Source organism: Rhinopithecus bieti, unplaced genomic scaffold, assembly GCF_001698545.2.
Source record: "Rhinopithecus bieti isolate Rb0 unplaced genomic scaffold, ASM169854v2 scaffold_13577, whole genome shotgun sequence".
NCBI lineage: Eukaryota > Metazoa > Chordata > Mammalia > Primates > Cercopithecidae > Rhinopithecus > Rhinopithecus bieti.
This window is the reverse complement of record NW_016807867.1, coordinates 1,018,108-1,045,296: the sequence shown is the minus strand read 5'-3', so window position 1 is coordinate 1,045,296 and position 27,189 is coordinate 1,018,108. Positions and strand designations below refer to the sequence as shown.

The 27,189-nt window shown below is 42.7% G+C and overlaps 1 protein-coding gene across 1 annotated transcript in view; it reads right to left on the bottom strand.

Moving 5' to 3' along the window:
- Positions 1–26,309, bottom strand: part of LAMA3 (laminin subunit alpha 3) — a 275,849-nt gene extending 249,540 nt beyond the window's left edge. The window contains exons 1-2 of the mRNA XM_017883982.1: positions 25,763–26,309; positions 1,825–1,977 (exon numbers count right to left, since the gene is read on the bottom strand). Of these exons, the coding sequence (XP_017739471.1) occupies positions 1,825–1,977; positions 25,763–26,068 (459 nt within the window). The 5' untranslated portion in view covers positions 26,069–26,309. The remainder of the gene's footprint in view (positions 1–1,824; positions 1,978–25,762) is intronic.
- Between the last annotated feature and the right edge of the window lie 880 nt (positions 26,310–27,189).

Sequence of the window (27,189 nt, the reverse complement as noted above, 5' to 3'; positions counted from 1 at the left end):
AAAAAAAAAAAAAAAAAAAAAGAAATCTCACAGTATCATTCCATTTCTATACTATGGGATGCATTTACCTCTTTATTTCTTTCAAGTAGTATTGTTATATGAACTGTACTCTATGCTTAACTCTTCCCAGCAAAAAGAAGAGTATAAACATTAACATTAGTATTAGCATTAGTTTTAGTATTAGTATTGACATAACAAACTCAGGTAATAATAGCAGCAGTCTTCTTCCTCCTGTTTACGTTACCATCTGCACACAAGCACACAAGCATGTTGTTGCTGTCTCTATCATAAACAAATAAATCTTCTCTTTACCTGGCTTTTCAATGATTCTCCCCCATTTCTTTTTGCCCCATTGAACAGAACTCTTAAAATTGATTTCTGTATTAGATGCTTCAATTCCTCTCACATTCTCTCTTGATTTCCCTACAGTTAACTTTTCAATTCTGTCTTATCAAAGTCACCAATGATCTCCACACTGGCAAATCCAACGGTCATTTACTGGTCAGTTATCCATCTTTTGTTATTTGGCTTATCAACGGTATTTGACACAGTTATTTTCTCCCTCTTTTTTTTTTTTTTTTTTTTTTTACTTGAAACACTCTCTTTCCATGAATCCTTTTTTTTCTTAACAGTTTTATTGAGATACAATTCACACACCATACAGTTCACCCATATAAAGTGTACATGCCAATGGTCTTTGGCATATTCACAGAGTTGTCCAACCATCATCACAATCAATTTTAGAACATTTTCATCACCCTCTCTCCAAAAACATACCTATTAGTAGTCACTCCCCAGTTTCCTCCAAAACCCCTAGCCCTAGGCAGCCACTAAGCTACTTTTCTCTATAGATTTGCCTATCAGGACATTCCATATAAATGGACTCATATAAGATAGTCTTTTACGCTTAGCTTCTTTCACTTACCCTGATGTTTTCAAGACCTTAAAAACATCATGCCAAGTTAAAGAAGCCAGTCACAAAAAGACAAATACTATATAATTCCACTTATATGAGCTTCCTAGAGTTGTCAATTCACAGTAAGAGAAGTAGAATGTTGGCTGCAAGCAGCAGGAAAAAGGGGAATGGGGAGTTGCTGTTTAATGGGTACAGAGTTTCAGTATTGCAAGATGAAAAGGGTACTGGAGATGGATGACGGCGATAGTTGCACAATGATGTCAATGTACATAACGCCACTGAACCGTACACTTAAAAATTGTTAGGATGCCAAATTTTATGTTGTGTCTCTTTTACCACAATTAAAAAGAATAATAAAAATATCTTTGCCAATGAAACTATTTACAACTATTTTTTAAACTCATTTGATAGATAGGGATGGGGATCTATCTGCATGCTGCCAGGCACTGTTCCGGGTTTTGTTTTTGTTTTTGTTTTGAGATGGAGTCTCACTCTGTTGCCCAGGCTGGAGTGCAATGGTGCAATCTTGGCTCACTGTAACCTCTGCCTGCCAGGTTCAAGCGATTCTCCTGCCTCAGCCTCCCAAGTTGCTGGGATTACAGGCCTCTGCCACCATACCGGACTAATTTTTGTATTTTTAGTACAGATGGGGTTTCACCATGTTGGTCAGGCTGGACCTCAAGTGATCCACCCACCTCGGCCTCCCAAAGTGCTGGGATTACAGGCGTGAGCCACTGTGCCTGGCCTGTTCTGGGTTTTAAGGGAAGCAAATATTAATCTAACAGGTTTAACAATGATTAGGGGATTAAAACTGAAGTTTGTTTTTTACAATAATTATTATATCAGAAATCCCCATGGAAACAGTGATCTAAGCTCATGCTCCCATTCCAATTGAAAGTGTAGCTCACCTGCCCCAGATCCAAGGTGAGGTTGACTCTGTTGTACTGTGTGCCTGAGGACAGGGGAGGGCTTTGCCACCAACGTTCAGATCCATCAATGGCATTGGTGACAGGATGTGCTTTCCTGGGGTCCTCAGAATTGCAATAGTCACAGAACTGGCCCTGAAAAAAAAAAAAATTTTTTTTTAACTTTCAAGTAATTTTTTCTTATCCATATAGCAAATAGACGGAACCAAAGAAAGACCATCTTACACAGCTTGGAGATGTCAGCTGTTAAAATTCACTGGAATATATTCTGAAGTAGTAGGAAGGCTTTCTCTTTTTCATTTATCTTAAATCTTATCACCAATTTATACCTCTGTTTATGGTGTTTTTAGGATATGGGGTCTATTTATCTTCCATCTTTATAGCTATGTTTTTGTTTCATACAACACTTCAAGAAGAGCCTGTTGTATTCGGGATGAAAAGAGGTTTTCAATTCAACAAATTCACTTCACTCTTTAAGTCATCCTCTGTGCAATTCTGTCTGCGGCACTGGGGTACAAAAAAGATCCCTCCCCACAGTCCCAGCGGGGCATCGAGGATCCGAACAACCATCAGGGAAGGGGTGTACAGCAAGTGCCTCCACGGAGCAGACGGCTGTGGCCAATGGCAGTAGATATTCCATGGTGAAAGACAGGGCATGTCCAGTGCCTGGGAGGACAGATAGGACTTTGCTAAGCGGCAGTGAATGCCAACAGGGAAAGTGTTGCAGGTAGAGGAACCAGCACGAGCAAAGGCACAGGGGCTGGATGGTCCGGTTTGACCTAAGCATCGAGAGACAAGGCTTGCCAGGTACACGGAGAGACGTGGCTGACTGTGAATACCAGCACTGAGAAGTCAGTAATTAATTCAGTCAGTAGATGGGGATCCATTTTTACCTGCAGTGATAATCTGCTTGGTATTACAATCTCTAACTCCTTATTGAATTACTCTTTTTCTTGCTAGAAAGATTCTTTTGATCCTGGTTTTTGTTTTGGTTTGGTTTTGCATAATTTTGCAGCCATTTACCATCTAAAACCTGAACATAGGCCTTTCTTCTATGTCAAATGTATTTTAAGTGGGTCAGAGGATCATGCTTCCCCAGGGATGGACTTCCCATACTGAACTATCAGCTCCCAAACTAAATGCCCTTAAAGTATAACCATCACATAGGAGGGGGACAAAGAGGCAAACTTATACCCACAGCCTCCCAAGGAATGTGCTGTGACAAAGAGGTGGCTCTGCCCCAGCCAGCATCTTAGAAGTTAATTCTTAAGTGTTCAGAGAGAAATTTGATGCTGGTATGTAACCAAAGGTGTGACCACATGTTTTCATCTAGTACACAACTCATGGTTCTTTCATGCGTGGTGAGGTTATCTGTGTAGATCTTTATCTTTCGACATTATACAAAAATATGTCTATAACTTGGAAGCAGCGCCTTGAGTGTATGTGGCCCGCTACTTCCTAAGGTCAGAGGCCATGTGTTTCCCACTCTTCCCTCTATCACTTCAGCCCAACACACTGCCTTGCGCCCACTAGAAACTCAACCAAGGAATAATTCCATCAGCCATTTCTCAAAAATGTTGGTTCTTTCTATAAAATGCATTGTCATAATAAGGTGCTTAATGAATAACTTTTTTTTTCTTTTTTGAGACCAAGTTTCACTCTTGTTGCCCAGGCTGGAGTGCAATGGCACGATCTTGGCTCACAACCTCCACCTCCCAGGTTCAAGCGATTCTCCTGCCTCAGCCTCCTGAGTAGCTAGGATTACAGGCATGCACCACCACGCTTGACTAATTTTGTACTTTTATTAGAGACAGGGTTTCTCCATGGTGGCCAGGCTGGTCTCGAACTCCTGACCTCAGGTGATCTGCCTGCCTCAGCCTCCCAAAGTGCTGGGATTACAGGCATGAGCCACCGTGCCCAGCCATGAATAACTTTTAAGCTAGGACATCTAAACATTTACTATTAGTATGATCTTTATTTCTCCCTAAAGAACATTTTACCAGAACATTTAGCTATTTGATGAGGGAATTTAATTATTATTCCTCAAAGTTTAGAAGATTTACATCTGGCTAGAAGCAAAATCTCTCCCCAAAATGAGAAAGCTTATGATTTACATTTATCTCCATCTCCACATTACAGACGTGAGGAATGCAGAAGGTGCTTTCTAGGTTGTTAGAGTGGTTCTCAATTTCACAATAATAATAATAATTAAGATGAACACTTAAAGAGCACCTATTATGCACTGAGCACCACCCAGTTTACATTTCATACTAGGATTATTATTATCACCTCTATTTTACAGATGAGGAAAGACAGTGGAATGTTAAGTAATTTTCCCAAGAACCACACCACTGGTCAATGGTAGAACCGGGACCTACGTCCAGGGTCCAGGGATAACGAGTAAGCACTACCCTGTAACTCTCTAACAGCTACAACTCTGGTTTATTACACGTCGGTGCCTAATCACTAACATACATTATTTCCTGTAATTTGTTTTAAATGGTAGCCTTCACAATAGCCTGAAGGCCTCTTTCATTTAGAATCATCTTAGCCTTTCTGCTGATATACCAGTCCTTCCGCAGCTCCTGTCCATGTCATTCAGCAGACTGGGTAAGCCCAGGAGCTTGAGGCTGTAGTATAGTGAGCTCTGATCACACAATTGCACTCCAGCCTGGGTGACAGGGTGAGAACTTGACTCTGGAAAAAAAAAAAAAAAAAAAAGGAAATGAGAAAAAAAAAGAAAATAAAGACCCAAATGTATCTGCTAAAGAGAATTTTGGAAATACTGGGAGATTTTTAGCAAGGTAGCTGGATATGAGATTAAAATACAAAAGTCATTGCATCTCTGTAGAATAGCAGCAAACTAGAAAATTTAATTAAAGAGAAAACGCCATTTATAAGAGTCTCAGAGAACATCAAGTATCTTAAAAGAAATTTGACAAATAAAAATTTTAAACAGTATTAACAGAATTTTGAAAATCTACATAAATGGAGAGTTAGCTAGAAGATAATATCAAAAACTTATCAATTCTCCCCAAATTAAGCTATAGAGACAATATTATGCCAGTGAAAACCTGAATAAGGTTTGAATTACAGTAAGGTAATTCTAAAATTTATATGAAACTTTAAAGGACCAAGATATTGCTGAAGAAGAAGACTGGGAGGAGGAAACTTGCCCCTCAAGGAATCGGGGCTTATTATGAAGCTATTGTAATTAAGGAAAGGCAAAATGAGACAAACAGACCTATGGGACAAAACAGACAGCTCATGCATTTAAGAAGCTTTACTGTATAACACAGGTGGTATGTCAGACCACTGGGAAAAGAAGGAATATTCTAGATCCAGGGGGAAATAATAAAATCAGAGTTCTACTCAAGTCACAAATGCAATTCAACTTCAGATGAAATAAGGACGTATGTGTGAAAAATAAAACTTCAAAATCTCATGGTAGAAAAAAAGGTGACTACCTTTTAGAACTAAGAGCAAGGAAAGGTTTCTTAACCCAAGATACAAAAAGCATTGACTACAAAAGAAGAGATGGATAAATCTGACTATGTTAAAATTAAAATTTTGCTTCCTTTTGCTGGGCATGGTGGCACATGCCTGTAACTGAGACACGAGAATTGCATGAGCCTGGGAGGCGAAGTTTGCGGTGAGCTGAAATTGCACCACTGCCCTCCATCTTGGGTGACAGAGCAAGACCCTGTCTCAAAAAAAAGAATTTTGTTTCCTTGAGCCCAGGGAGTTGGTGACCAGCCTGAACAACATAGTAAAACCTCATCTCTACCAAAAAAATAAATAAATAAATAAAATATATATAAAGAAGTTCGCTTCATCAAAGACACCTTTAAAAAGTGAAAAGTTAAAACTAGAAGATATTTACAACGCAAAAGTGATAAACAGTCTCCAATTATGATTGCCTTCAATTCCTTCTCTCTCTCTCCATGCCTGCCATTTCACCCATCAAAAGGTGGATGCTCTTTGCCCTGGAGGCTAGTCTCTCCTCTTGAATCCAGACTGACTTGATTGTTTGCTTTGTTATAGCACATGTGTTATTGTGGGACATTCAAGCTTAGGCCTTAAAAGGGCTAGAAGATTCTGCTTGCTTCCTTTCAGAAGCCAGCCACCAGGCAAGAAGTCCAACCACCCAGAAATCACCATTCTGTGAGAAAGTCCAAGATATCCAACTGGAGAGGACAAATGGGAGAGCAACAATATACCTTACATGTTAGTGAGACCTTCTTAGGCCATCCAGTCCATCCTAGCCACCAGCTGAATGCAACTAAGTGAGGTACCCCAACTGACAACCCATGGAGCAGAACCACCCAGCTGAACCCAGTCAACCCACAGAATTGTGAGAGAAAAAACTGTTGTTGTTGTTGTTGTTGTTGTTGTTGTTTCAGACAGAGTTTGGCTCTTGTTGCCCAGGCTGGAGTGCAATGGTGTGATCTTGGCTCACTGCAACCTCTGCCTCCCGGGTTTAAGTGATTCTCCTGCCTCGGCCTCCCGAGTAGCTGGGATTACAGGCATGTGCCACCATGCCTAGCTAATTTTGTATTTTTAGTAGAGATGGGGTTTCTCCATGTTGGTCAGGCTAGTCTCAAACTCCTGACCTCAGGTGATACGCCCACCTCAGCCTCCCAAAGTGCTGGGATTACAGGCGTGAGTCACTGCGCCCGGCCAAAACTGTTGTTGTTTTAAGCCACTAAGTTTTGGGGGTAGTTTGTTACACAAGAATCAATAACTGATCAAAGAACTTAAAGTCAACAAAGAACTCTAATCAGAAACACATACCAAATTCCTAACAATCCTACAAATCAATAAGAAAAACATAAATAGTTCAATGGGAAAATGGGCAAAAGCAGAAATTTCACAGAAGAGGAAACACATATAAACACAGTAAACATTTATAAACATAATAAACATTTCAAGAAATGTTCACCATCACCATCATTAGTGACCAAGGCAGACCACAATGCAATATTATTTTATACTTATTCAGTAGACCCAAGTTTAAAGTTTGATGATAACCAGATTTAGAAAAGCCATAGTAGGAGTATAAATTGGTACAAAAACTTTGGAAACTGTTTTAGTATTACCACCTAAAGTTGAAATTCACATTTCCTATGATACGGCATTCTACTCTCAAACTCATAAACCAAAAATAAACTTGCACAAATGTGATGGTATTATATTCGACACTATTCACAGCAGCACTGTTCATAAGAGCAAATTCCTGGGAATAACCTAATTGCTCAGCCACAGGAGGGTGGATGAACAAACAGTGGTATATTCACACAATTAATAACTATATAAGCAATAATGAGTAAATGAATATATACAATGAAACAATATGGATGAAACAATATTGATGAATCTTAGCAATATAATATTAAGTGAAAAAAGCATGATATAATTTTTATAAAGTTATGAGCAAGCAAAATAAAAGCACCTACTTTTTAGCAATACATATAGATGTAATAAAAACTATATAAAAAAGGCAAAGTATTAATTAATAAAGGATTTGGGATTATTATTTCCCCAGAATGTAAGAGACAGAGGGAAAGGGGGTGGGAAGACCATACGCTTAGACATAAATTATTATCCAGGCTCTATGTTTGGTTTTGGCAGCAAGTTCATGAATGCTTATTACTATTTAAAATATATATGTAGGCCAGGCACAGTGGCTCATGCCTATAATCCTAGCAGTTTGGGAGGCCAAGATGGGAGGATCGCTTGAGCTCAGGAGTTCAAGACCAGCCTGAGCACATGGCGAAACCCTGTCTCTACAAAAAATACAAAAATTAGCCGGGCATGGTGGCATGTGCCTGTAGTCCCAGCTACTTGGGAAGCTGAGGTGGAAGGATTACCTGAGCCTGGGAAGTGGAGGCTGCAGTGAGCCATGATTGCATCACTGCACTATAGCCTGGATGATGGAGTGAGACCCTGTCTCAAATATATGGGGGGGGTATGTATATGTGTGTGTGTATATATATGTGTGTGTGTATGTGTGTGTATATATGTGTGTGTGTATGTGTACATATATATGTGCATATATATATGTGTGTGTGTGTGTGTGTTTATATAGTGATAATATATTCCTGAGCTGGGTCTCTTCCCATACATCTGGTAGTGGGCAGATGTATGGAATATATATTTGTGTACATAAATATCTCATAAACTGAGGGTTATGACTCATCCACAATCTAACTCTGTGCCTGATGTCTGATATTTTAAAAACACCCATAAATAAAGCAGGACAAAAACTGATAGAAGTCAGAGAAGAAGGCCGGGCGCAGTGGCTCACGCCTGTAATCCCAGCACTTTGGGAGGCCGAGGCAGGCGGATCACGAGGTCAAGAGTTTGAGACCAGCCTGGTCAACATGGCAAAACCCTATCTCTACTAAAAATACAAAAATTAGCTGGGCGTGGTGGCACGCGTCTGTAATCCCAGCTACTCGGGAGGGTGAGGCAGGAGAATCTCTTGAACCCGGGAGGCGGAAGTTGCAGTGAGCCGAGATCACGCACTCCAGCCTGGCAACAGAGCGAGACTCCATCTCAAGAAAAAAAAAAAAAAGTCCAAGAAGAAAAGCAACAGAGAAGAGAACTCCCATGTTCAATTTTTCATCCATCCATGCAACAAACCTATGATAATCATCTACTCTGTACCAAATGCCATTCTAGACAGAGAGATGAGAATACTGAAAGATAAACAGAACAAGGGACTCACACTTGGAATTGCACCAAGGCTATTATATTATTGGCCTATTCAGATGGGAAATAGAAAATGTAACGGAAGGGGCTGTGAAGAAAGGAGATAGGACTGTTCCTATAAACAACTAAGCAGAGCTGAGCTCCAAATTTGGCAGTCTCCAGAGAATAAACCAGAAGCCCACAGAATGACCTACCGTTTTTCAGAAGGATGGAAAAAAGTAGTCTCTCCTAGTTCCTAACACTTTTCATCATCCTTCTTAACTAAAAAGCCTTCCACATGTAATACTTTATAACTGAATTCACAATGTAAATACTATATTCTTCCAAGAAGCTAGAGGATGATTATAGCAGTGTTCCCTAACATAGTTTCTGGGGGATTTTGTTTGAACATTCATTCATTTATTCAACTTATCCAAATTACCTACCATGTGTAGAGCACTATGTCAGATACTGTGGTAAAAACAAACAAACAAACACTAAGAGTTGGATCTGTCCCTAAAGAAAGTTAGTAGGAGGAAGAGAAGTAACTCAACCATTGCACATTACCACAAGATGCTGGGGCAAGCTAGCACTGGGGTGCGGGAGCCCAGTGAAGAACACTGTGCTTTACTTTGCTTAATCACCAGAACACTGTGAAATGTATATCAAAGTATTCAAAACTTAAAGATGAAGAAACAGCTCAGAGGTGACGTGCTTCATCTCAAACCACACAGCTAGGTCGTGCTGGGACCAGGAACTGTGTGTGTGCCTGATAATGTTACTTATGGCCTGGAACGCTTTCCTCCTGGCCAAGCTGCCCTTGTGAGCTACATCAAAAGGTGCTGTCTTAGATTTGGACAATGTGAAGCAGTCCTGGAATGACAATTATGTGACTTTCCATATGCCTGCCCACTACCAGATGTATGGGAAGAGACCCAGCTGGGGAGAGAAACCTGTCTGGCGGAGGTTCAGATGAACGCCCTTGTGGCAGGCACAAAAAAGCCTGGCAAGATAAGCATTTAACCAACGCTCATCCATCAACAGCCCCACTACAAATTACCACCTTCATATCGCTACGAACCTCTGCTCCTAGCCATCACTCACTAAGGTTCTGGAGGCCACGGTGTCCCCAGTGCCCAAACCCAAGCCAGCGGGAGGCCTGATGTGTAGAACATCCTGAACTCCCTTCCTAACTTGGGATTGCTCTTTTGCAAAGACCTTGTTCAGAGCATTCTCCCTTTTGAGAGTCACAAAGGCATTTAGGTGTGGTTACTGATGATTTGGGCAAGTGTTCTGTGAATCTCCTGAATGTTTCCTAAATATACTGGAGTGCGTAGTGAACACTCAGCTCTGTGACTCCCACACACAAGATTTCACGGCACCACGGGGTAGAAGATGACATCTCTAATGTGCCTAGTTCCTAGAGATAGGGATTTGAGACAGCTAAAACAAGGAACTCAAAGTTGGTTCCAGGTATTTAAAAATACACACACACACCCCTTTTAAAAAATAAGCAGATAAGCAAATGTCTGCAAAACTCCAAATTCTAGGTGGGGGAGTCCTTTGAACTCATTTCAACTCATTCCTTTTAACTCATTTAACTACTCTACATTTTGGAGTAGAATAGATGGAAATTCAAATCCTGATGACTACCAGTTACAGCTATGGAATGTTAGTTGAATTATGTAGCCTCCCTTGAGCTCCATTTTCTCTTTATTATAATGGGTTAATACTGCCTATCTTACGCTGTGGTTTGAAGATTAAATGAGATGTCATCCGTGAAGTAAACACCAGGTGGTGTGATCATACCACCATTGGAAGCACTGGAGTGCTTGCTGGAAATGCAGACCCTTCTGGACTTAGAATCAGCATCTCTGGCAGGAGCTGGGCATCAGAATTTTTTAAAAGCACTCCAAAGGATTCTTCTACCCACTGCAGTCTGGGAACCTCAGAGGCAATGACGACTGGCACATCTGGGTGCACCACCAGCCATAGACAGTGCTGCAGCAGTCATAGAAGTAGTTGCATTGATGGTAGTAATGACAAAAGGAAACATCCATGTGCCAGACGTGGCCCCTTGCACTTTATATGCATTAACTCAACTTCCATGGCAAATCTACAAGGTAGACACAAGCATCAGACCCTTTTACAGAGAAGGAAACAGAGACACAAAGAGGTGGAGCAATTGGTCTAAGTGATGGAGCCAAGATAGAACCTGAGAATTAGCCCAAGAGGGGATGCTGAAGAAGGGAAGACAAGAGACAAGGAAGAGGGGGAATAACTGTCTAGCAGTATGAGGTGTAGCATCTCAATCTGCTGGTGCCTCGGAGATTTAGGCACCACAGAGATTTGGGCTTGGCCAGAAAACATGTATCTCCCCTGCTGGGCACCACCAGCTTGTGAGTCAGACATAACCAGGTAAGAAAGATATTTTTAGGCCAGGCGTGGTGGCTCACACTTGTAATCTCAGCACTTTGGGAGGCCAAGGTGGGAGGATTGCTTCAGCCTAAGAGTTCAAGACCAGCCTGGGCAAGAAAGTGACACCCCCATATCCACAAAAAAGAAAAAAAATATTAGCCAGGCATGGTGGTGCACACCTGTAGTCCCAGCTACTTGGGAGGCTGAGGCTCCCTTGAGCCCAGGAGTTTGAGGCTGCAGTGAGCCATGATCACATCACTACACTCCAGCCTGGGCAACAGAGCAAGATGGTGTCTCTAAAATTTAAAAATAAGAAGAAAGATGCTTCCTTTAGGAAGGAAGATGCTTGCCGTTAGGCTTCTCCCTCCACAGACAACTGAGAACTGTGTTTTTCTATATTGATGTAATGTTTCACTATATTTACTCTTTCACTCTCCTGGAAGTTATTTCACACATTCTCCTTGCTCCTTAAACTCCCACCCCCTTCCCCTCACCTCGTGAATTTGCTTAACTTTCTCATCTTCCTAATCTACCAACCTCACAACATCTGTACCCATACACCTGCCTACCACTGATATGGAGAAGCTCGCTGTGTTCCAAAGTCCCCCTCCTCTGACACTCTCTCTCTCTCTCTCTCTCTCACTCGCTCTCTCCTCTCTCTCCCCACTGCATCTCAGTTCTTCCCTTCTACTAGATCATTCCGATCAGGATTAAAACAAATGTGCTTGAAACAACCTCGCACTTCCCCTCACTCACTCCATTTGACCCACACTGACTCTCTCGCTGTTTCTCAGTCACTCCACGGCTGCTTCAGGGGTCTTTGCACATGCTGTTCCCTCTCCCAGGAACATGCTTCTCCCTGACTGAAGTCTCTTTTCGGCAGTCTTCCCTAGCAACTCCATCTAAAGCAGTGCTGCCCTCTACCTCCGTGTCTGTCCCCCTACCCGATTCTCTTCATCCTCAGCAGGAATTGCAAATCATTTCCTTTTTAAATTATCCTCTTTATTGGATTGTAACTGCCCTGAGGGCAGGGACTTCATCAACTTTGCTCACTACTATAAACCTAGATAGGTATCTGGCACAGGGTAGGCACTCAGTATTAGTTGATTTGATTCAGAAATTAAAATGGCAGAAACTGTAAAATTTATTTACTCAGGAGTTTTTAACCAACCACAGGAAGGAATGCAGTAATTGCAGACTGATACCTATGTCACTAAACTCAGTTATTAGAAAGCACAGGCTAATGAAATCTAGACTCGCTTTTTCTACCCTAATGGAAATCCATGTGGTCCATTCCTCAGGGCCTCCCCAGAACCTATTCTCAGCTCCTAACTTCTGACCACTTGCCCACTCTGGCCAGAAAGCTCCACCCATGCCCAACTCAGCTCTTCTATCTCTGGGCAGAGTCTCACCAGTTTCAGTGACTTCTCAGGTACTCACCTTCCTTGCTTATCATGGCCAAATTAGAGAGGAAAAGAGAAAATGAGAGCTATTCTTGTGGTCACAATATATTTCTTCATTATGATTTATTTCCATTCAAAAAGAGGTTTCCCAGGTAACAGTGCCTCATTCTCCTAATCTCTGCACCTCATCACATCTGACCCCTTTTATCAATGTCTTATTTTGACTTTCTTACCAAAATAGATTTCTCAACAATATTTAATTAGAGTTACCACTTATGACTGGGCGTGATGGCTCATGCCTATAATCCCAGCACTTTTGGAGGCAGAGGTGAGAGGATAGATTGAGCCCAGGAGTTTGAGACCAGCCTGGGCAACATGGCGAAACACCAACTTTACAAAAACTACAAAAATTAGCTGGGCATAGTGGCACGCCCCTATAGTTCCAGCTACTCAGGAGGCTGAGGTGGGAGGATTACCTCAGCCCAGAGAGTAGAGGCTGCAGTGAGCTGAGATCGTGCCACGACACTCCAGCCTAGGTGACAGAGTGAGACTGTGCCTCAAAAAAGAAAAGAAAAAAGTTACCATTTATTGAACACTAACTGTGTTCCAGATGCATTATGATCTACCTCATGTAATCCTCATAATAACCATGTGGTGTCCTCACTTTACAGATGATGAAACCAAGGCTCATAAAGGTTAAATAACTAACTCACTCAAAGTCATATCTTTGGGAAGGAATACATTTAAAGCCAGCTCTAGGCCGGGCGCGGTGGCTCAAGCCTGTAATCCCAGCACTTTGGGAGGCCGAGACGGGCGGATCACGAGGTCAGGAGATCGAGACCATCCTGGCTAACCCGGTGAAACCCCGTCTCTACTAAAAAATACAAAAAATTAGCCGAGCGAGGTGGCAGGCGCCTGTAGTCCCAGCTACTGGGGAGGCTGAGGCAGGAGAATGGCGTAAACCCGGGAGGCGGAGCTTGCAGTGAGCTGAGATCCGGCCACTGCACTCCAGCCTGGGCGACAGAGTGAGACTCCGTCTCAAAAAAAAAAAAAAAGCCAGCTCTATTAATTCCAAAGCCCATACTCTTAATCATGACACCGTACGTCTACTTTAGGCTCCTGGTACCAACTGGTTCCTTCTTGAAAGAACTCAAGAAGTTATTTCTGGAAGACTTACAGCCCAATTTTTCAATGGTTTCCATGCAATCCTCTTCCTTCTACTTCTCTCTCTATTTTCCTGTTCCCTATGTGTAGTGTTGGCATGTTACTGTTATAGGAAAGGGGGCCCGTTCCAGGCCCCAAGAGAGGGTTCTTGGATCTCACACAAGAAAGAATTCAGGGCAAGTCCAGTGTGCGACAGAAGCAAGTTTATTAAGAAAGTAAAGTGGTGAAAGAACAGCTACTTCATAAACAGAGTAGGGCATTCCCAAAAGTAAGAGGAGGAACACGTCTTACCTAGGTGAGGTAAGGACAAAAAAAGATCATGGATCTTTAGGTAAGGATAAATAAACTATTTTATATAGGATCAAAAAAGATCATGGATCTTTAGGTAAGGATAAATAAACTATTTTATATAGGATCAAAAAAGATCATGGATCTTTAGGTAAGGATAAATAAACTATTTTATATAGGATCAAAAAAGATCATGGATCTTTAGGTAAGGATAAATAAACTATTTTATATAGGATCAAAAAAGATCATGGATCTTTAGGTAAGGATAAATAAACTATTTTATATAGGATCAAAAAAGATCATGGATCTTTAGGTAAGGATAAATAAACTATTTTATATAGGATCAAAAAAGATCATGGATCTTTAGGTAAGGATAAATAAACTATTTTATATAGGATCAAAAAAGATCATGGATCTTTAGGTAAGGATAAATAAACTATTTTATATAGGATCAAAAAAGATCATGGATCTTTAGGTAAGGATAAATAAACTATTTTATATAGGATCAAAAAAGATCATGGATCTTTAGGTAAGGATAAATAAACTATTTTATATAGGATCAAAAAAGATCATGGATCTTTAGGTAAGGATAAATAAACTATTTTATATAGGATCAAAAAAGATCATGGATCTTTAGGTAAGGATAAATAAACTATTTTATATAGGATCAAAAAAGATCATGGATCTTTAGGTAAGGATAAATAAACTATTTTATATAGGATCAAAAAAGATCATGGATCTTTAGGTAAGGATAAATAAACTATTTTATATAGGATCAAAAAAGATCATGGATCTTTAGGTAAGGATAAATAAACTATTTTATATAGGATCAAAAAAGATCATGGATCTTTAGGTAAGGATAAATAAACTATTTTATATAGGATCAAAAGATCATGGATCTTTAGGTAAGGATAAATAAACTATTTTATATAGGATCAAAAAAGATCATGGATCTTTAGGTAAGGATAAATAAACTATTTTATATAGGATCAAAAAAGATCATGGATCTTTAGGTAAGGATAAATAAACTATTTTATATAGGATCAAAAGATCATGGATCTTTAGGTAAGGATAAATAAACTATTTTATATAGGATCAAAAAGATCATGGATCTTTAGGTAAGGATAAATAAACTATTTTATATAGGATCAAAAAGATCATGGATCTTTAGGTAAGGATAAATAAATATTTTATATAGGATCAAAAAGATCATGGATCTTTAGGTAAGGATAAATAAACTATTTTATATAGGATCAAAAAAGATCATGGATCTTTAGGTAAGGATAAATAAACTATTTTATATAGGATCAAAAAAGATCATGGGGAGATGTGCTCTGCTACAAGGGTTTGTGATAAAGGACTAATTTTCTTAATTACTGTATTTTGCAAGAATCAATATTAGTATCTTTAAAGCAAAATTAGGAATGCCTTTGTTCTCAAGATATCGGGACATTAGGACACTCCCAAGTCCGGGTCTGTTTAGTAAACATTATCAATCTATTCCCTTAACTGTAAGCACCTCCAGGCTAGGAATACCTAGCTTTCTGGGAATGCAGGCCAGCACGTCCCAGCCTCATTTTCCTAGCTGTCACTCAAGATGGAGTTTCTCTAGTTCGAATGCTTCTGACATTACTGTCAGTGGGGTGTTTGGCAGCTTTAATGACATGTAAGTCATCTGCTCCAAAGCAAACGCAAGTTTACACGGTGGGCCAGGTCACATCTAGGCGTGCCCAATTAATACCCCAAACCCAAAGTACTTCCTCTTAGCCTAGATTTATGAAAATAGGTCTTTCCTGGTAGTTTACCCATTCAACCATCAACTACTGATCTATGAGAATCAGACACCTTCCTCAAGGAGATAGTCTGACCCCAACCTGACTCATTCCTCAAACCAGGTTTTTCCCTCTCAGTTCTATTTCAGTTATTATTTTAACCCCTTTATGAAACAATTACACTGTTTCCTGTTTTCTTTTCCCACATTCCCAATTCCCTCATCTCAACCTTTTTTAGTTTTATCACTCACTTAAATTTTTTTGAAGACCAGAAAAGGTTATCAATACTTACCAAAATAAAATGAAATCTGTATAAATTCTAGAAAGACCACAGAGATCTCACTCAGGGACAACATTCAAAACATGTAACAACAACAGTCATGTGACTTTCTGAGTTCCTGGAACACAGCAAGCATGTTACCGCCTCAGGGAACTCAGGCCTCCGGGGTCGCCCTCTCCCAACCTCTTTGTGAGGCTGTCTTCCTCTCAACCCTCAGTTTCTGCACCAACATCATTTCTTTCCTTCCTTCCTTCCTTCCTTCCTTCCTTCCTTCCTTCCTTCCTTCCTTCCTTCCTTCCTTTTCTCTTTCTTTCTTTCTCTTCTCTCTTTCTCTCTCTCTCTCAATGTCTCTCTCTCTCTCTCTATCTCTCTCTCTCTGTTGCCCAGGCTGGAGTGTAGTGATGCAGTCATGGTTTACTGCAGCCTCAACCTCCTGGGCTCAAGTGATCCTCCCATCTCAACCTAAGTAGCTAGGACTACAGGTACATGCCACGATGCCCAGCTAATTTTTGTCTTTTTTTTTTTTTGTAGAGACAGGGTTTCACCATGTTACCCAGGCTGGTCTTGAACTCCTGGGCTCAAGCTATCTGCCCACCTCAGCCTCCCAAACTGTTGGGATTACAAGTGTGAGCCGCTGCACCCCGGCCATCATCTTCTCTTTAATTTTTATCACAGAATCCTGTTTATTCTCTCTAAGGCAAAATAACAACCTATGATTATTATATTTACTCAATGGCTACAGTCTCCCCATGGGACGTTAGCTCAGTGAGGACAGGGGCCTTTTCTACCTTGTAACTATACTTCCAGCCCCTTATATTACCATCCCCTATACCTGGCACATAGGAGATGCCAAAAAATATTTGCTAAATATAGAAGTGAATGGACATTACCCACAAGTGCGTGGGCATGCAAGTCTCCAGGCAGCACCATTCTTATTAGTTGATTGGAATCTACTTTAAGAATCACCTCAAAAGTCAGTCTTCCAGCCTCTGTTGAGCTTCCAGCTGTTAAAGTGGTAAATTAAGACAATGAGTCCAAATGAAGCACCAACCCAGACTTTATTAACTTACTGTGACAGTGCAGGCAAGAGATAAAAGAGAAGACAGGCCCGGCGCGGTGGCTCACGCCTGTAATCCCAGCGCTTTGGGAGGCTGAGCTGGGAGGATCACAAGATCAGGAGATTGAGACCATCCTGGCTAACACGGTAAAACCCTGTCTCTACAAAAAATAGAAAAATTAGCTGGGCATGATGGCGGGTGCCTGTAGTCCCAGCTACTTGGGAGGCTGAGGCAGGAGAATGGTGCGAACCCGGGAGGCGGAGCTTGCAGTGAGCAGAGATTGCACCACTGCACTCCAGCCTGGGTGATAGAGTAAGACTCCGTCTCAAGAAAAAAAAAAAAGAGAGAGAGAAACAGGCTGGTTCCCCAATGTTCCATTTCCCCCCAATACCCACCCCCTCCCACAAATTCATAGATTGAAGTCCTAACCCCCATGACCTCAGAATAGGACTGTATTTGGAGACAGGGCCTTTAAAGAGATAATTAAGGTAAAATGAAGTCATTACGGTAGGTCCTAATCCAATATGCCTGGAATCCCTATAAGAAGAGAAGATTGGGACACATACGCATAGAGAGGAGACCACGTGAAGACACAGGCAGAAGGTGACCGTCTACAAGCCAAGGAGAGAGGCCTCAGAAGAAACCAGCCAGACCCATGCCTCAGACTTCTAAGCCTCCAGAGCTGTGAGAAAATCAAACTGTGCCGTTCAAGCCACGCTGGCTGTAGTACTTTGTTATGGCAGCCTGAGCAAACTGACACAGGTTGAGTATCCTTTATCCGAAATACTTGAGGCCAAAAAGGTTTCAGATTTGAGATTTTTTTTATGTTGGAATATTTATATTATACTTACCAGTTAAGCATTTCAAATCCAAAACTCCAAAATCCAGGAAGTTCTAATGAGTACTTCCTTTGAATGAAATGCTGGCACTCAAAAAGTTGTGGATTTGGGAGCATTCGGGATTTCGGATTTTTGGATGAAGGATTCCCAAACTGTATGGTGCACTAGTAAGGAAGTCTCAGTGGAGGCACCTGGGAAGAACCTCAGCCAAGGCTCCTGATAAGGGAGCCCCCAGAATAGAGGCTCCTGGGTCAGGAATGCAGATGTGCGTATGAGAGGCTCCTGGGCCTGTAAAGCCTGCATCCTTGACCAAAACTCCCTCCAGAAAATTGCAATGCATTCACTGTGCATCAAGTCAGGTGTGGGGAGGGCAGCTGTCCCCCATGAGGCCTCCCAAGTAAAGCCCTGTAATTGCAAATGTTGGGGCCTAAAAGATCACACAGAGGATTTTGATCTACAAATGAACTCCTCACCCTCCTCTTCAGAAATCATTTCAGTGGTGCAGCACGCTTAGCACAGGAAGTTCTTCTCTGTAGCAAACCCCAGTACTTAGTGCTGCAACATTACATGCTCTTTCTTATTTAATCTCCCATGAAGATGGAGAACCGCTGCTTACAAACATCTTTGTAATGATTCTAAAGGCCCCTGGCCTCCTCTTCCTCATATTTAGTCAGGCAGTTCTACTGCGGCTTGTTTCAGCTACAATTTTCTTAAACTGCGGTGACAGTCACATGTGGAGTAGCCAGAGAAAGACCACACCCCAGAACCAAGGCAAGTGATCAAAGAAAACGAGGATGCTTCAGGTAACATTAAGTATAGGAAAGGTTGAAAGAGTCTCTCCTAAGCCAGCACCTGCTCAGAGAGAGAGAATAAAGATTTTATCTATCAGGGTGCAGTGGCTCACACCTGTAATGCCAGAACTTTGGGAAGCCAAGGCCAATGTATTGCTTGAGGTCAGGAGTTCAAAACCAGCCTAGGCAACATGGTGAAACCCATCTCTACTAAAAATACAAAAATTAGCTGGGCATGATCACACATGCCTGTAGTCCCAGCTACTTGGGAGGCTAAGGCAGGAGAATTGCTTGAACTTGGGAGGCAGAGGTTGCAGGGAGCCAAGATCGCACCACTGCACACCAACCTGGGCCACAGAGCAAAACTCTGTCTCAAAAGGAAAAAAAAAAAAAAAGGATTTCACCTGCTCTTAGCATTTCTATCAGAAAATTTTACTTTAACAGCTATATTTTATTCAAAGAAAAGTCTACTAAGTTTACCTAGAAGATAATGAAATAAAATGAAAGAAAGATAACTCAACAAGTTTATAACAAGCTTATTTAGTGATTTTCCTAATGAAGTCTCCCAGAACATTCTGCTACTTTTCTAGTTCATCAAAACATTTAGAATTCAGTGGCACATTAAAGATACAGTAAGTGATAAGTCATCACAATAAAATAGGAAAGCAGCCTGGAAACATGTAAGAAAATTTAAAAGTCTGAAATGTTTGCATTCTTATCAAATTACTAGGCAAACTATCTTGCATAGAATCTTTGCCACCAATGTCTTTCATGCACACAAATGTTTTGCAATATTTAGTCTCTGCAAAGCCAATCACAGGACACAGGGAATAGGAGCTTTCATTTCACAATTCCATCCCTTCCCTCCCCTGAAGCAGCCCTCTGAGCCCTCACTAGTAGTGAAGGAATTATCCAACCACTGGGCTCTGTTCAAATAGTGGATCCAAGGCTCACAGGTATGCACCACCCCTAAACTTGGGCCACCCCACATGCATTAAGCAAGGATCAGGGATAAGACACACACAACACAGCTTACTGCCATAAAGAAGTGCAAATATTTCTCTCTTTTTTTTTTTTTTTTTTTTTTTTTTGAGACGTAGTCTCACTCTGTCACCCAAGCTGGAGTGCAGTGCTGTGATCTTGGCTCACTGCAGCCTCCACCTCCAGGTTCAAGCAATTCTCCTGCCTCAGCCTCCCAAGTAGATGGGATTACAGGCCCACACCACCATGCCTAGCTAATTTTTTTCTATTTGGCCAGGCTGGTTTTAAACTCCTGACCTCAAGTGATCCACCCGCCTCAGCCTCCCAAAGTGCTAGGATTATAGGTGTGAGCCACCAGGCCTGGCCTTAAGGATGACTCTTAACGTGCATGATCTCTAAATATTTGTTCAGCCTAGAGCTCTTCTCATTCTTTTTAGGAGTCACATTTTGAGTCATCAGGTTGCAAAGTCTCACAAACCAAGACCCTAGAACTACACACAGAGCCTCATGCAGTGTCCCCTCTCTGCTGCTCTCCCATACAGGGATAACACACACGCACTGAATCGTCAATACAACTGCTGGTTAACTGATGAAAGCTAGTTACCGCATTCGCTTCTAAGGCTGCCATACAAAGTAGCACAAACTGGGCGGCTTAGAACAACTGGAATTTCTCTCTCACCATGCTGGAGGCTACAAGACCAAAATCAAGGTGTCAGCAAGACTGCCCTGCCTCTAAAATTTGTAGAGGAAGAATTCTTCCTTGCCTCTTCCAGCTTCTGGGAGTCCAGTCCTAGGCACTGGGCTCAGTCACTGCATCAGACAGAGCAGGGCCACACCTGTCTTCCAGAAGACAGATTGTTGAAATTCAGGTACTTTTAAAATCAAACAGCAATTCCAGCAGGGTGTTGCTCTGATAAGTAAATTCTATGGTGGTGGTGCCTTTTGAATATTTCTTCAAAAAGCATTGATAGAGTGTCTAAGACAAGCTTCCACAAGGAAACAGTGCAGCATACTTTGCACAGGAATTCTTCTCTATAGGGAATCTCAATACTCTGTCCAGACATGAACAGGAAGACAGGGCCCCACCCTCAGGAAGCTCACGATCCTAATAAGGAGACAGACTTGAAAATGAATGGCTCCAAGGTGATGAGTGGAATTAGCAAGGCAATGCAAACTTTACCTGGAACTCAGAGGAAGTAGTCAGCACGTCTGTGACAGCACAGTATAGCAGGTAAGAGCGTGAATTCTGCAACCAGAGTACCTGGGTTTAAATCTGGCTTTACCACATACTAGCTGTATGATCTTGGACACATCACTTAACTTCCGTGTGCTTCAGTTTCCTCATTTGTAAAAGGAGCATGCTAATTGTACCTCCTTCATACATTCATAGATTGTTGTGACAATCAAGAAGTCAATGTGTAATATGCTTTAGACCTGTGCCAAGCATCAGTAAGTGCTGTCTGTGTGTGTTAAATCAATACCCCACATTCAGCAGAGGAGAAGAGCCCCTCGTTACTAGACCATTCCTCCTTCTTGCCGTTCTGTCCCCTGTATTTGGTATCACTCCTATACACAGTATGCACAATATATGGTGTAATTTGAAAGTAACGGAGAACTCACTTCTATTTCCCACCTCTCACAATTAAGATATGCATAATCACTTTAAACCCGTATTTCTCTCCAGTTAATATTCATGTATTAACTCCACATGTATTTTCTGAGCTTCTAGGATGGGAAAACCACTGAGGGAATACAATATGTTTTTGACGCTAAGAAACTGGCAGGACACATGGGACTCAAGAAGCTGGCTTTCCTCAGGGCAGTTTCCACCCTGTTGACATGAGGGATCTAATCAGTGCCCTACTACCTCATTCAAACAGTTCTTTACTGCAAAGCAGAAAAAGACTCCCTGCTTGTGAGCAGATGCAGCCCTGCCCGGGCAGCCCCACTCACGCACTTGACCAGGAATCCATGTATATAGCACAACCATAGGCAGTTCCATTGACTTAGACCAGTCAGGTGCCACTTAGTAAATCTTTTCCTAACTAGGCAAATGGTTCCAGAATGCTGAGGTTAACACAGGTTTCATAAATGCCTAAATTACAACCAGGAATAAATATATGATCTGGAAAAATGTATTATTGCCACTAAATTACCCTTAAAAATTAAAATCTCCCCCCAAAATGTTATTTGAGCTGATAAAAAAGTATCTTTAAACAAATAATATCTAGTTATGAAAACAGTACTAAAACAAGTTACTATTTCTGTAATATAAAAGGCTACAGAAGTCTGTGTCCCAGTGGACTGTTTAGCATGCCAAATGTGTTCAGTATATAATGCACTGTACATTTCTTTTTTCTTTTTTTTTCTTGAGACAGAGTCTCACTCTCAAGAGCTGAGGGAATCCTGCTAGCAGATCTACTCTACAAGAAATGCTAAAAGGAGTCATTCAAGATGAAATGAAAAGACACTAGACAGTAATGCGAAGCCATACTAAGAACAGCAGTATAGGTAACTACATATGTAAACATAAAGACCAGTATTATTGTATTTTGGGGTTGTTTTGTTTTGTTTTTGAGATGGAGTCTTGCTTTGTTGCCCAGGCTGGAGTGCAATGGCGCGATCTCAGCTCACTGCAAACTCTGCCTCCCGGGTTCAAGCGAATCTCCTGCCTCACCTTCCCGAGTAGCTGGGATTACAGGCCCCTGTACCACACCAGGCCAATTTTTGTATTTTCAGCAGTAACGGGGTTTCACCATGCTGGCCAAGCTGGTCTTGAACTCCCAACCTCAGGCGATCTGCCCGACTCGGCCTCCCAAAGTGCTGGGATCACAGGCGTGAGCCACCATGCCTCACCATATTTTTGGTTCTTATCTGGTTTTTGTATATTATTTAGAAGACAAATGCATATATAATAACAATAATTATAAATTTATAATAATGAACAACAATGTATGAAGATGTAATTTGCAACAATAACATAAAGGACAGAGTTATATAGAAGCAAAATTTGGGATGCTATCAAGTTAGGCTAGTATCAATTCAAACTGGATTGTTATATATTTAGGATATTAATTGTAATCCTCAGACTAAGTACTAAAAAAACTTAAATATATATAGAAAAGGAAATGAGGAGAGAATCAAAATGGTAAAAATCAATTAAACCGGAAGACAATAATAGAAGAATTGAGAGTAGCCAAAAAATATATAAGGCATATAGAAAACAAGCATCAGAATGACAGAAATAAGTCTTTTCTCATGGAAAAAAAAATTCTAACATTAATATTTTCCAACAAAAGATTTACAACGAGTCTTGAATCTATTGCTTAAAACATCAAAACAGGCTGGGTGCAGTGGCTCATGCCTGTAATCCTAGCATTTTGGGAGGCCAAGGCGGGTGGATCACCTGAGGTCAGGAGTTTGAGACAAGCCTGGCCAACATGGTGAAACCCCGTCTCTACTAAAAATACAAAAATTAGCCGGGCATGGTGGCAGGTGCCTGTAATCCCAGCTACTTGGGAGGCTGAGGCAGGAGAATTGCTTGAACCCAGGAGGTGGAGGTTGCAGTGAGCCGAGACCGCGCCACCGCACTACAACCTGGGAGAGAAAAAAAAAAAAAAAAAAATCAAAATGTAATACTTTTCTACTAGGAAGTGCTGAATACAACTTGGAAGTGAACAATTACCGGCCAAGTTTCTACTTTTAAAAATGTTTAGGCTAACTGAAGGATGGGGCAGAGCTAGAGCTATAGTACCATGATTTAGTGAGCTTAGACAGCAAAAGACCTGTACAGTCACATGGAGCCCTACACTTTGAAGGGCCCCTCACTTACTTCAATGCTGTGCTGTCACCATCTTGATACTTAAAATAATTTTTTAACGAGGGTTCTACATTTCCACTTTGCACTGAACTCTGTAAATTATGTGATTGGTCAATGCAGTTCTTCCATTTGAATCTACATATTTTTTGAGGTATCTTTTCAGCTATAACAACCACTAAAATCAAGTATAACATAAAATCAGACTGGGTGCAGTGGCTCATGCCTATAATCCCAGCACTTTGGGAAGCCAAGGTGGGCAGATCGCTTGAGCCCAGGGGTTCAAGCCCAGTCTGGCCAACATGGCAAAACTTTGTCTCTACAAAAGATACAAAAATTAGCCACACGTGGTGGTGTGTGCCTGTAGTCCCAGTTACTTGGGAGGCTGAGGTGGGAGGATTACCTGGGCCCGGGAGGTGGAGGCTGCAGTGAGCCAAGATAACACCACTGTACTCCACCCTGGGTGACAGACTGAGACCCTGTCTCAAAACTAAAATTAAATTAAAAACTGGGCCGGGCACGGTGGCTCAAGCCTGTAATCCCAGCACTTTGGGAGGCCGAGATGGGCGGATCACGAGGTCAGGAGATCGAGACCATCCTGGCTAACACGGTGAAACCCCGTCTCTACTAAAAAATACAAAAAAAACTAGGCGGGGGAGGTGGCGGGCGCCTGTAGTCCCAGCTACTCGGGGGGCTGAGGCAGGAGAATGGCATAAACCTGGGAGGCGGAGATTGCAGTGAGCTGAGATCCGGCCACTGCACTCCAGCCCGGGCGACAGAGCGAGACTCTGTCTCAAAAAAAAATAAAATAAAATAAAATAAAATAAAATAAAACTGAATTGTTATAAGAGCTAAACTAAATTTCTCAAAAATAATTATACACACAATTACATTTGCATATTTGTGTGTTTATAAACACACACTCATAAAATAGAGAAAGCAAAATTATTTGGGACTGATAAAATTAAAAGTATTTTCATCATTGTTATTTTATATTTTTAGTTTCATTTCTTGCATGTTTTATAATATACATAATATAGAAATATGGTAAAAAGTATTTTCATCATTGTTATTGTATCTTTTAGATTTCTCTTTTTGCATATTTTAAAATATGTGCAACACATATCAATATGTTAATACATGCATATAGTTTATAAGTAAGCACATATGGCACTACATGTTCAAGAACTTGTCATTTATGGAAGTGCATGGTCAAAAGAGTTTCTAAAGCACTAATCTAGTCACCCAATGACAGCCTTGCTTTTTTGGAACCCAAGCTCCAAAATCACTCCCTCTTCCCACTACACTTCCTATTCCTCAACATCCTCAACAATACTTTGCAAAAGAAGAAGGCAATTTGGGCTTAGTGTCGAGGATTTGAAGTCAGGACTAGATTCAAATTCTGCTGACCCTTTGGGAGGTCAAGGCAGAAGGACAGCTTGAGGCTAAGAGTTTGAGACCAGCTTGGGCCAAATAGCCAGACTCTGTCTCTACAGAAAAATAAATAAATAAATAAATATTTGCCAGGCCGGAGATTGCAGTGAGCCGAGATCACACCATTGCATTTCAGCCCTGGTGACAGTGGGAGACTCTGTCTCAAGAAAAAAAAAAAAAAATGCCAGGCAATTGCACTCCTGTAGTCCCAGTTACGCCCAAGGCTGAGGCGGGAGGATCCCTTGAGCCCAGGAGTTCGAGACTGCAGGGAGCCGTGATCGCACCACTGCACTCCAGCGTGGCCACAGAGTGAGACCTGTGAGTAAGGGCCAGGCACTGCAAGATGCTGCTTAAGCTGCACCTCAATGTCGTTTGCCCCAGCTGTTCGCGGTGAGGCTCGGACCTCCGAGAGCCATTTCTATCTTTGTCCGCCTAAGGTCTCATTCGCCCCCAGTGGATGGTGGCACTTCAGGCAGTGCGGTGAAGTGAATCTTTTCAGTAACATCAGAGTGATACCGCTGTTATAACCTAACAATTCTCTCTTAAAATACAACACAGAAGGTAACTGCTACCAGCTCCTCCGAATAAGGTATGGGAGGTGGGGCAGGAGGCGCCCCTGAACCCTCGGGGACTCAAGCCTGGCGGCACGCTCCGTGGATAACCGAGGCGGGAAGGGCCGAGGCGCCTGCATCTCTTAGAGCGCAGCCTCACACTTTCCCCTCCACCTGCCCGAACCTGACCACAGCCTCCGGTCACCTCGCGTGCTTCCCCCTCCTGGCGTTGGGCGGGTGGTGCCGAGGCGGTGCTTCACGGGATCGCTCCTGGGTTGTGGGCCCTCGCGCGCGGGGATGGGGGCTGCCCTCCCCGGTCGCTCGGAACCACTAGCGCGCGTGGGGAAGGGGCCCGTTCCCTTCTCCGGGTGTCTGGCCGGCGCGGGAAGGAGAAGGCGCGCCCACCCCGGCTCTCTCCGAGGCGCCCTCACCTGGATGGTGTGGCCGCTGCCTGGGGCGGTGGGGCCCCCGACCAACTTGCAGTAGAGCTCGGGCCGGGGCCTCCTCTCGCCGGGTCCCCTCTCCCCGCAGGTGGCGGTGGCCCAAATCCTCGCTGCCTCGGCCAGGTTGAAGTAAGGAGGGTGAAGGCTGAGCCCGACCGCGGCCCCGGGATCCCGAGCGGTCGCCCCCCAGGCTGGCAGCACTAGCAGCAGCAGCAGCAGCAGCAGCAGCAGCAGCGGCGTCGGCGGCAGGACTGGCCCCGGTGCCCGACCCCGAGGCCGCGCGGCCGCCGCCATCCCGCCGCGCAGGATCCTCCCGCCTGCGCCGTCCGCAGAGGGGCTCGGGGGCACCGCCGCTCTCCGCCCGCGCCTCCCCGACCTACAGCGCCGGGACTAGCGCAGCCGCGGGTATGGACTGCGCCGGGGCCGCTCCCCTTGCTCCACGCGCTGGAAGCCCGCGGCGTGGGGGTAGCCGCTCAGCTCGGGAACCTGCCGCGGCTGGAGCGGGCACCCGCCGGATCAGGAACTGACAGCGCTCAGCCGCGGGCCAGCAGACGGCGTCTCTCCCGCGCGAGGCGCGCTGCAAACTTCGCGGGCGGGGAATGGGAGAGGCGTTCCCGGGCTCCCACCCAGGCGGCCAGAGCGGGAGCCTGGGATCTTCGAACCCTCCAGGCGCCAGGACAGAAATTAATTAGATCGTTCTCCTCTCTGGATACTCACCGCTCAGCTCAAAGCCAGAAAAGCCACCTGTGACCTAGGAGTAAAGGAGGCTTGCAAATGAATTTGGTTGAGAGCAGAGGAAACTGCCACTACCTACAGAACTCACATCAAAGACATTTCGATTTCCCAGCCAAGTGTTGATCCATCAACTCCTCAACACTATGCACCTAGGATCCCTGTGGCACTGCAGGCACAGGCTGAGCCAGGGAACTGGGAGTGGTGGAACGTACATCTTTAAAAGACAGCCAATAATGCGAGTTGTAATTTGCCAACCTGGAAACGAACCTTAGAGGAAATCCTTTAGATGGCTAATCTGCTAAATTTTACAGATAAGCTAAGAGAGATTGAGTGAGGTACGCCACCTGCCGTGCTGACCGCAGAACAGAGGAGACCACCCCACCCCCGCCCGGTCTCCCCAGACTGATGTTTGGTCTTACATGGAGAACACCCTACTAAAACAGAACCCACTTAGGCCCTCTAAGTTATTAGAGGAATGCAATATTTGTACAATAAAAATTGCAAAACCTCTTTGAAAGAAATGTTAAAAGACCTAAATAAGTGGAAAAGTATCCCATGTTCATGGATTAGGAGACAATATTGTGAAGATGGCAATATTTCCTAAAGCAACCTACAGTTCAACACAATGGATTTTGATAGGGATCAAAATCCCAACTTTTTTTTTTTTTTTTTTTTTTTTT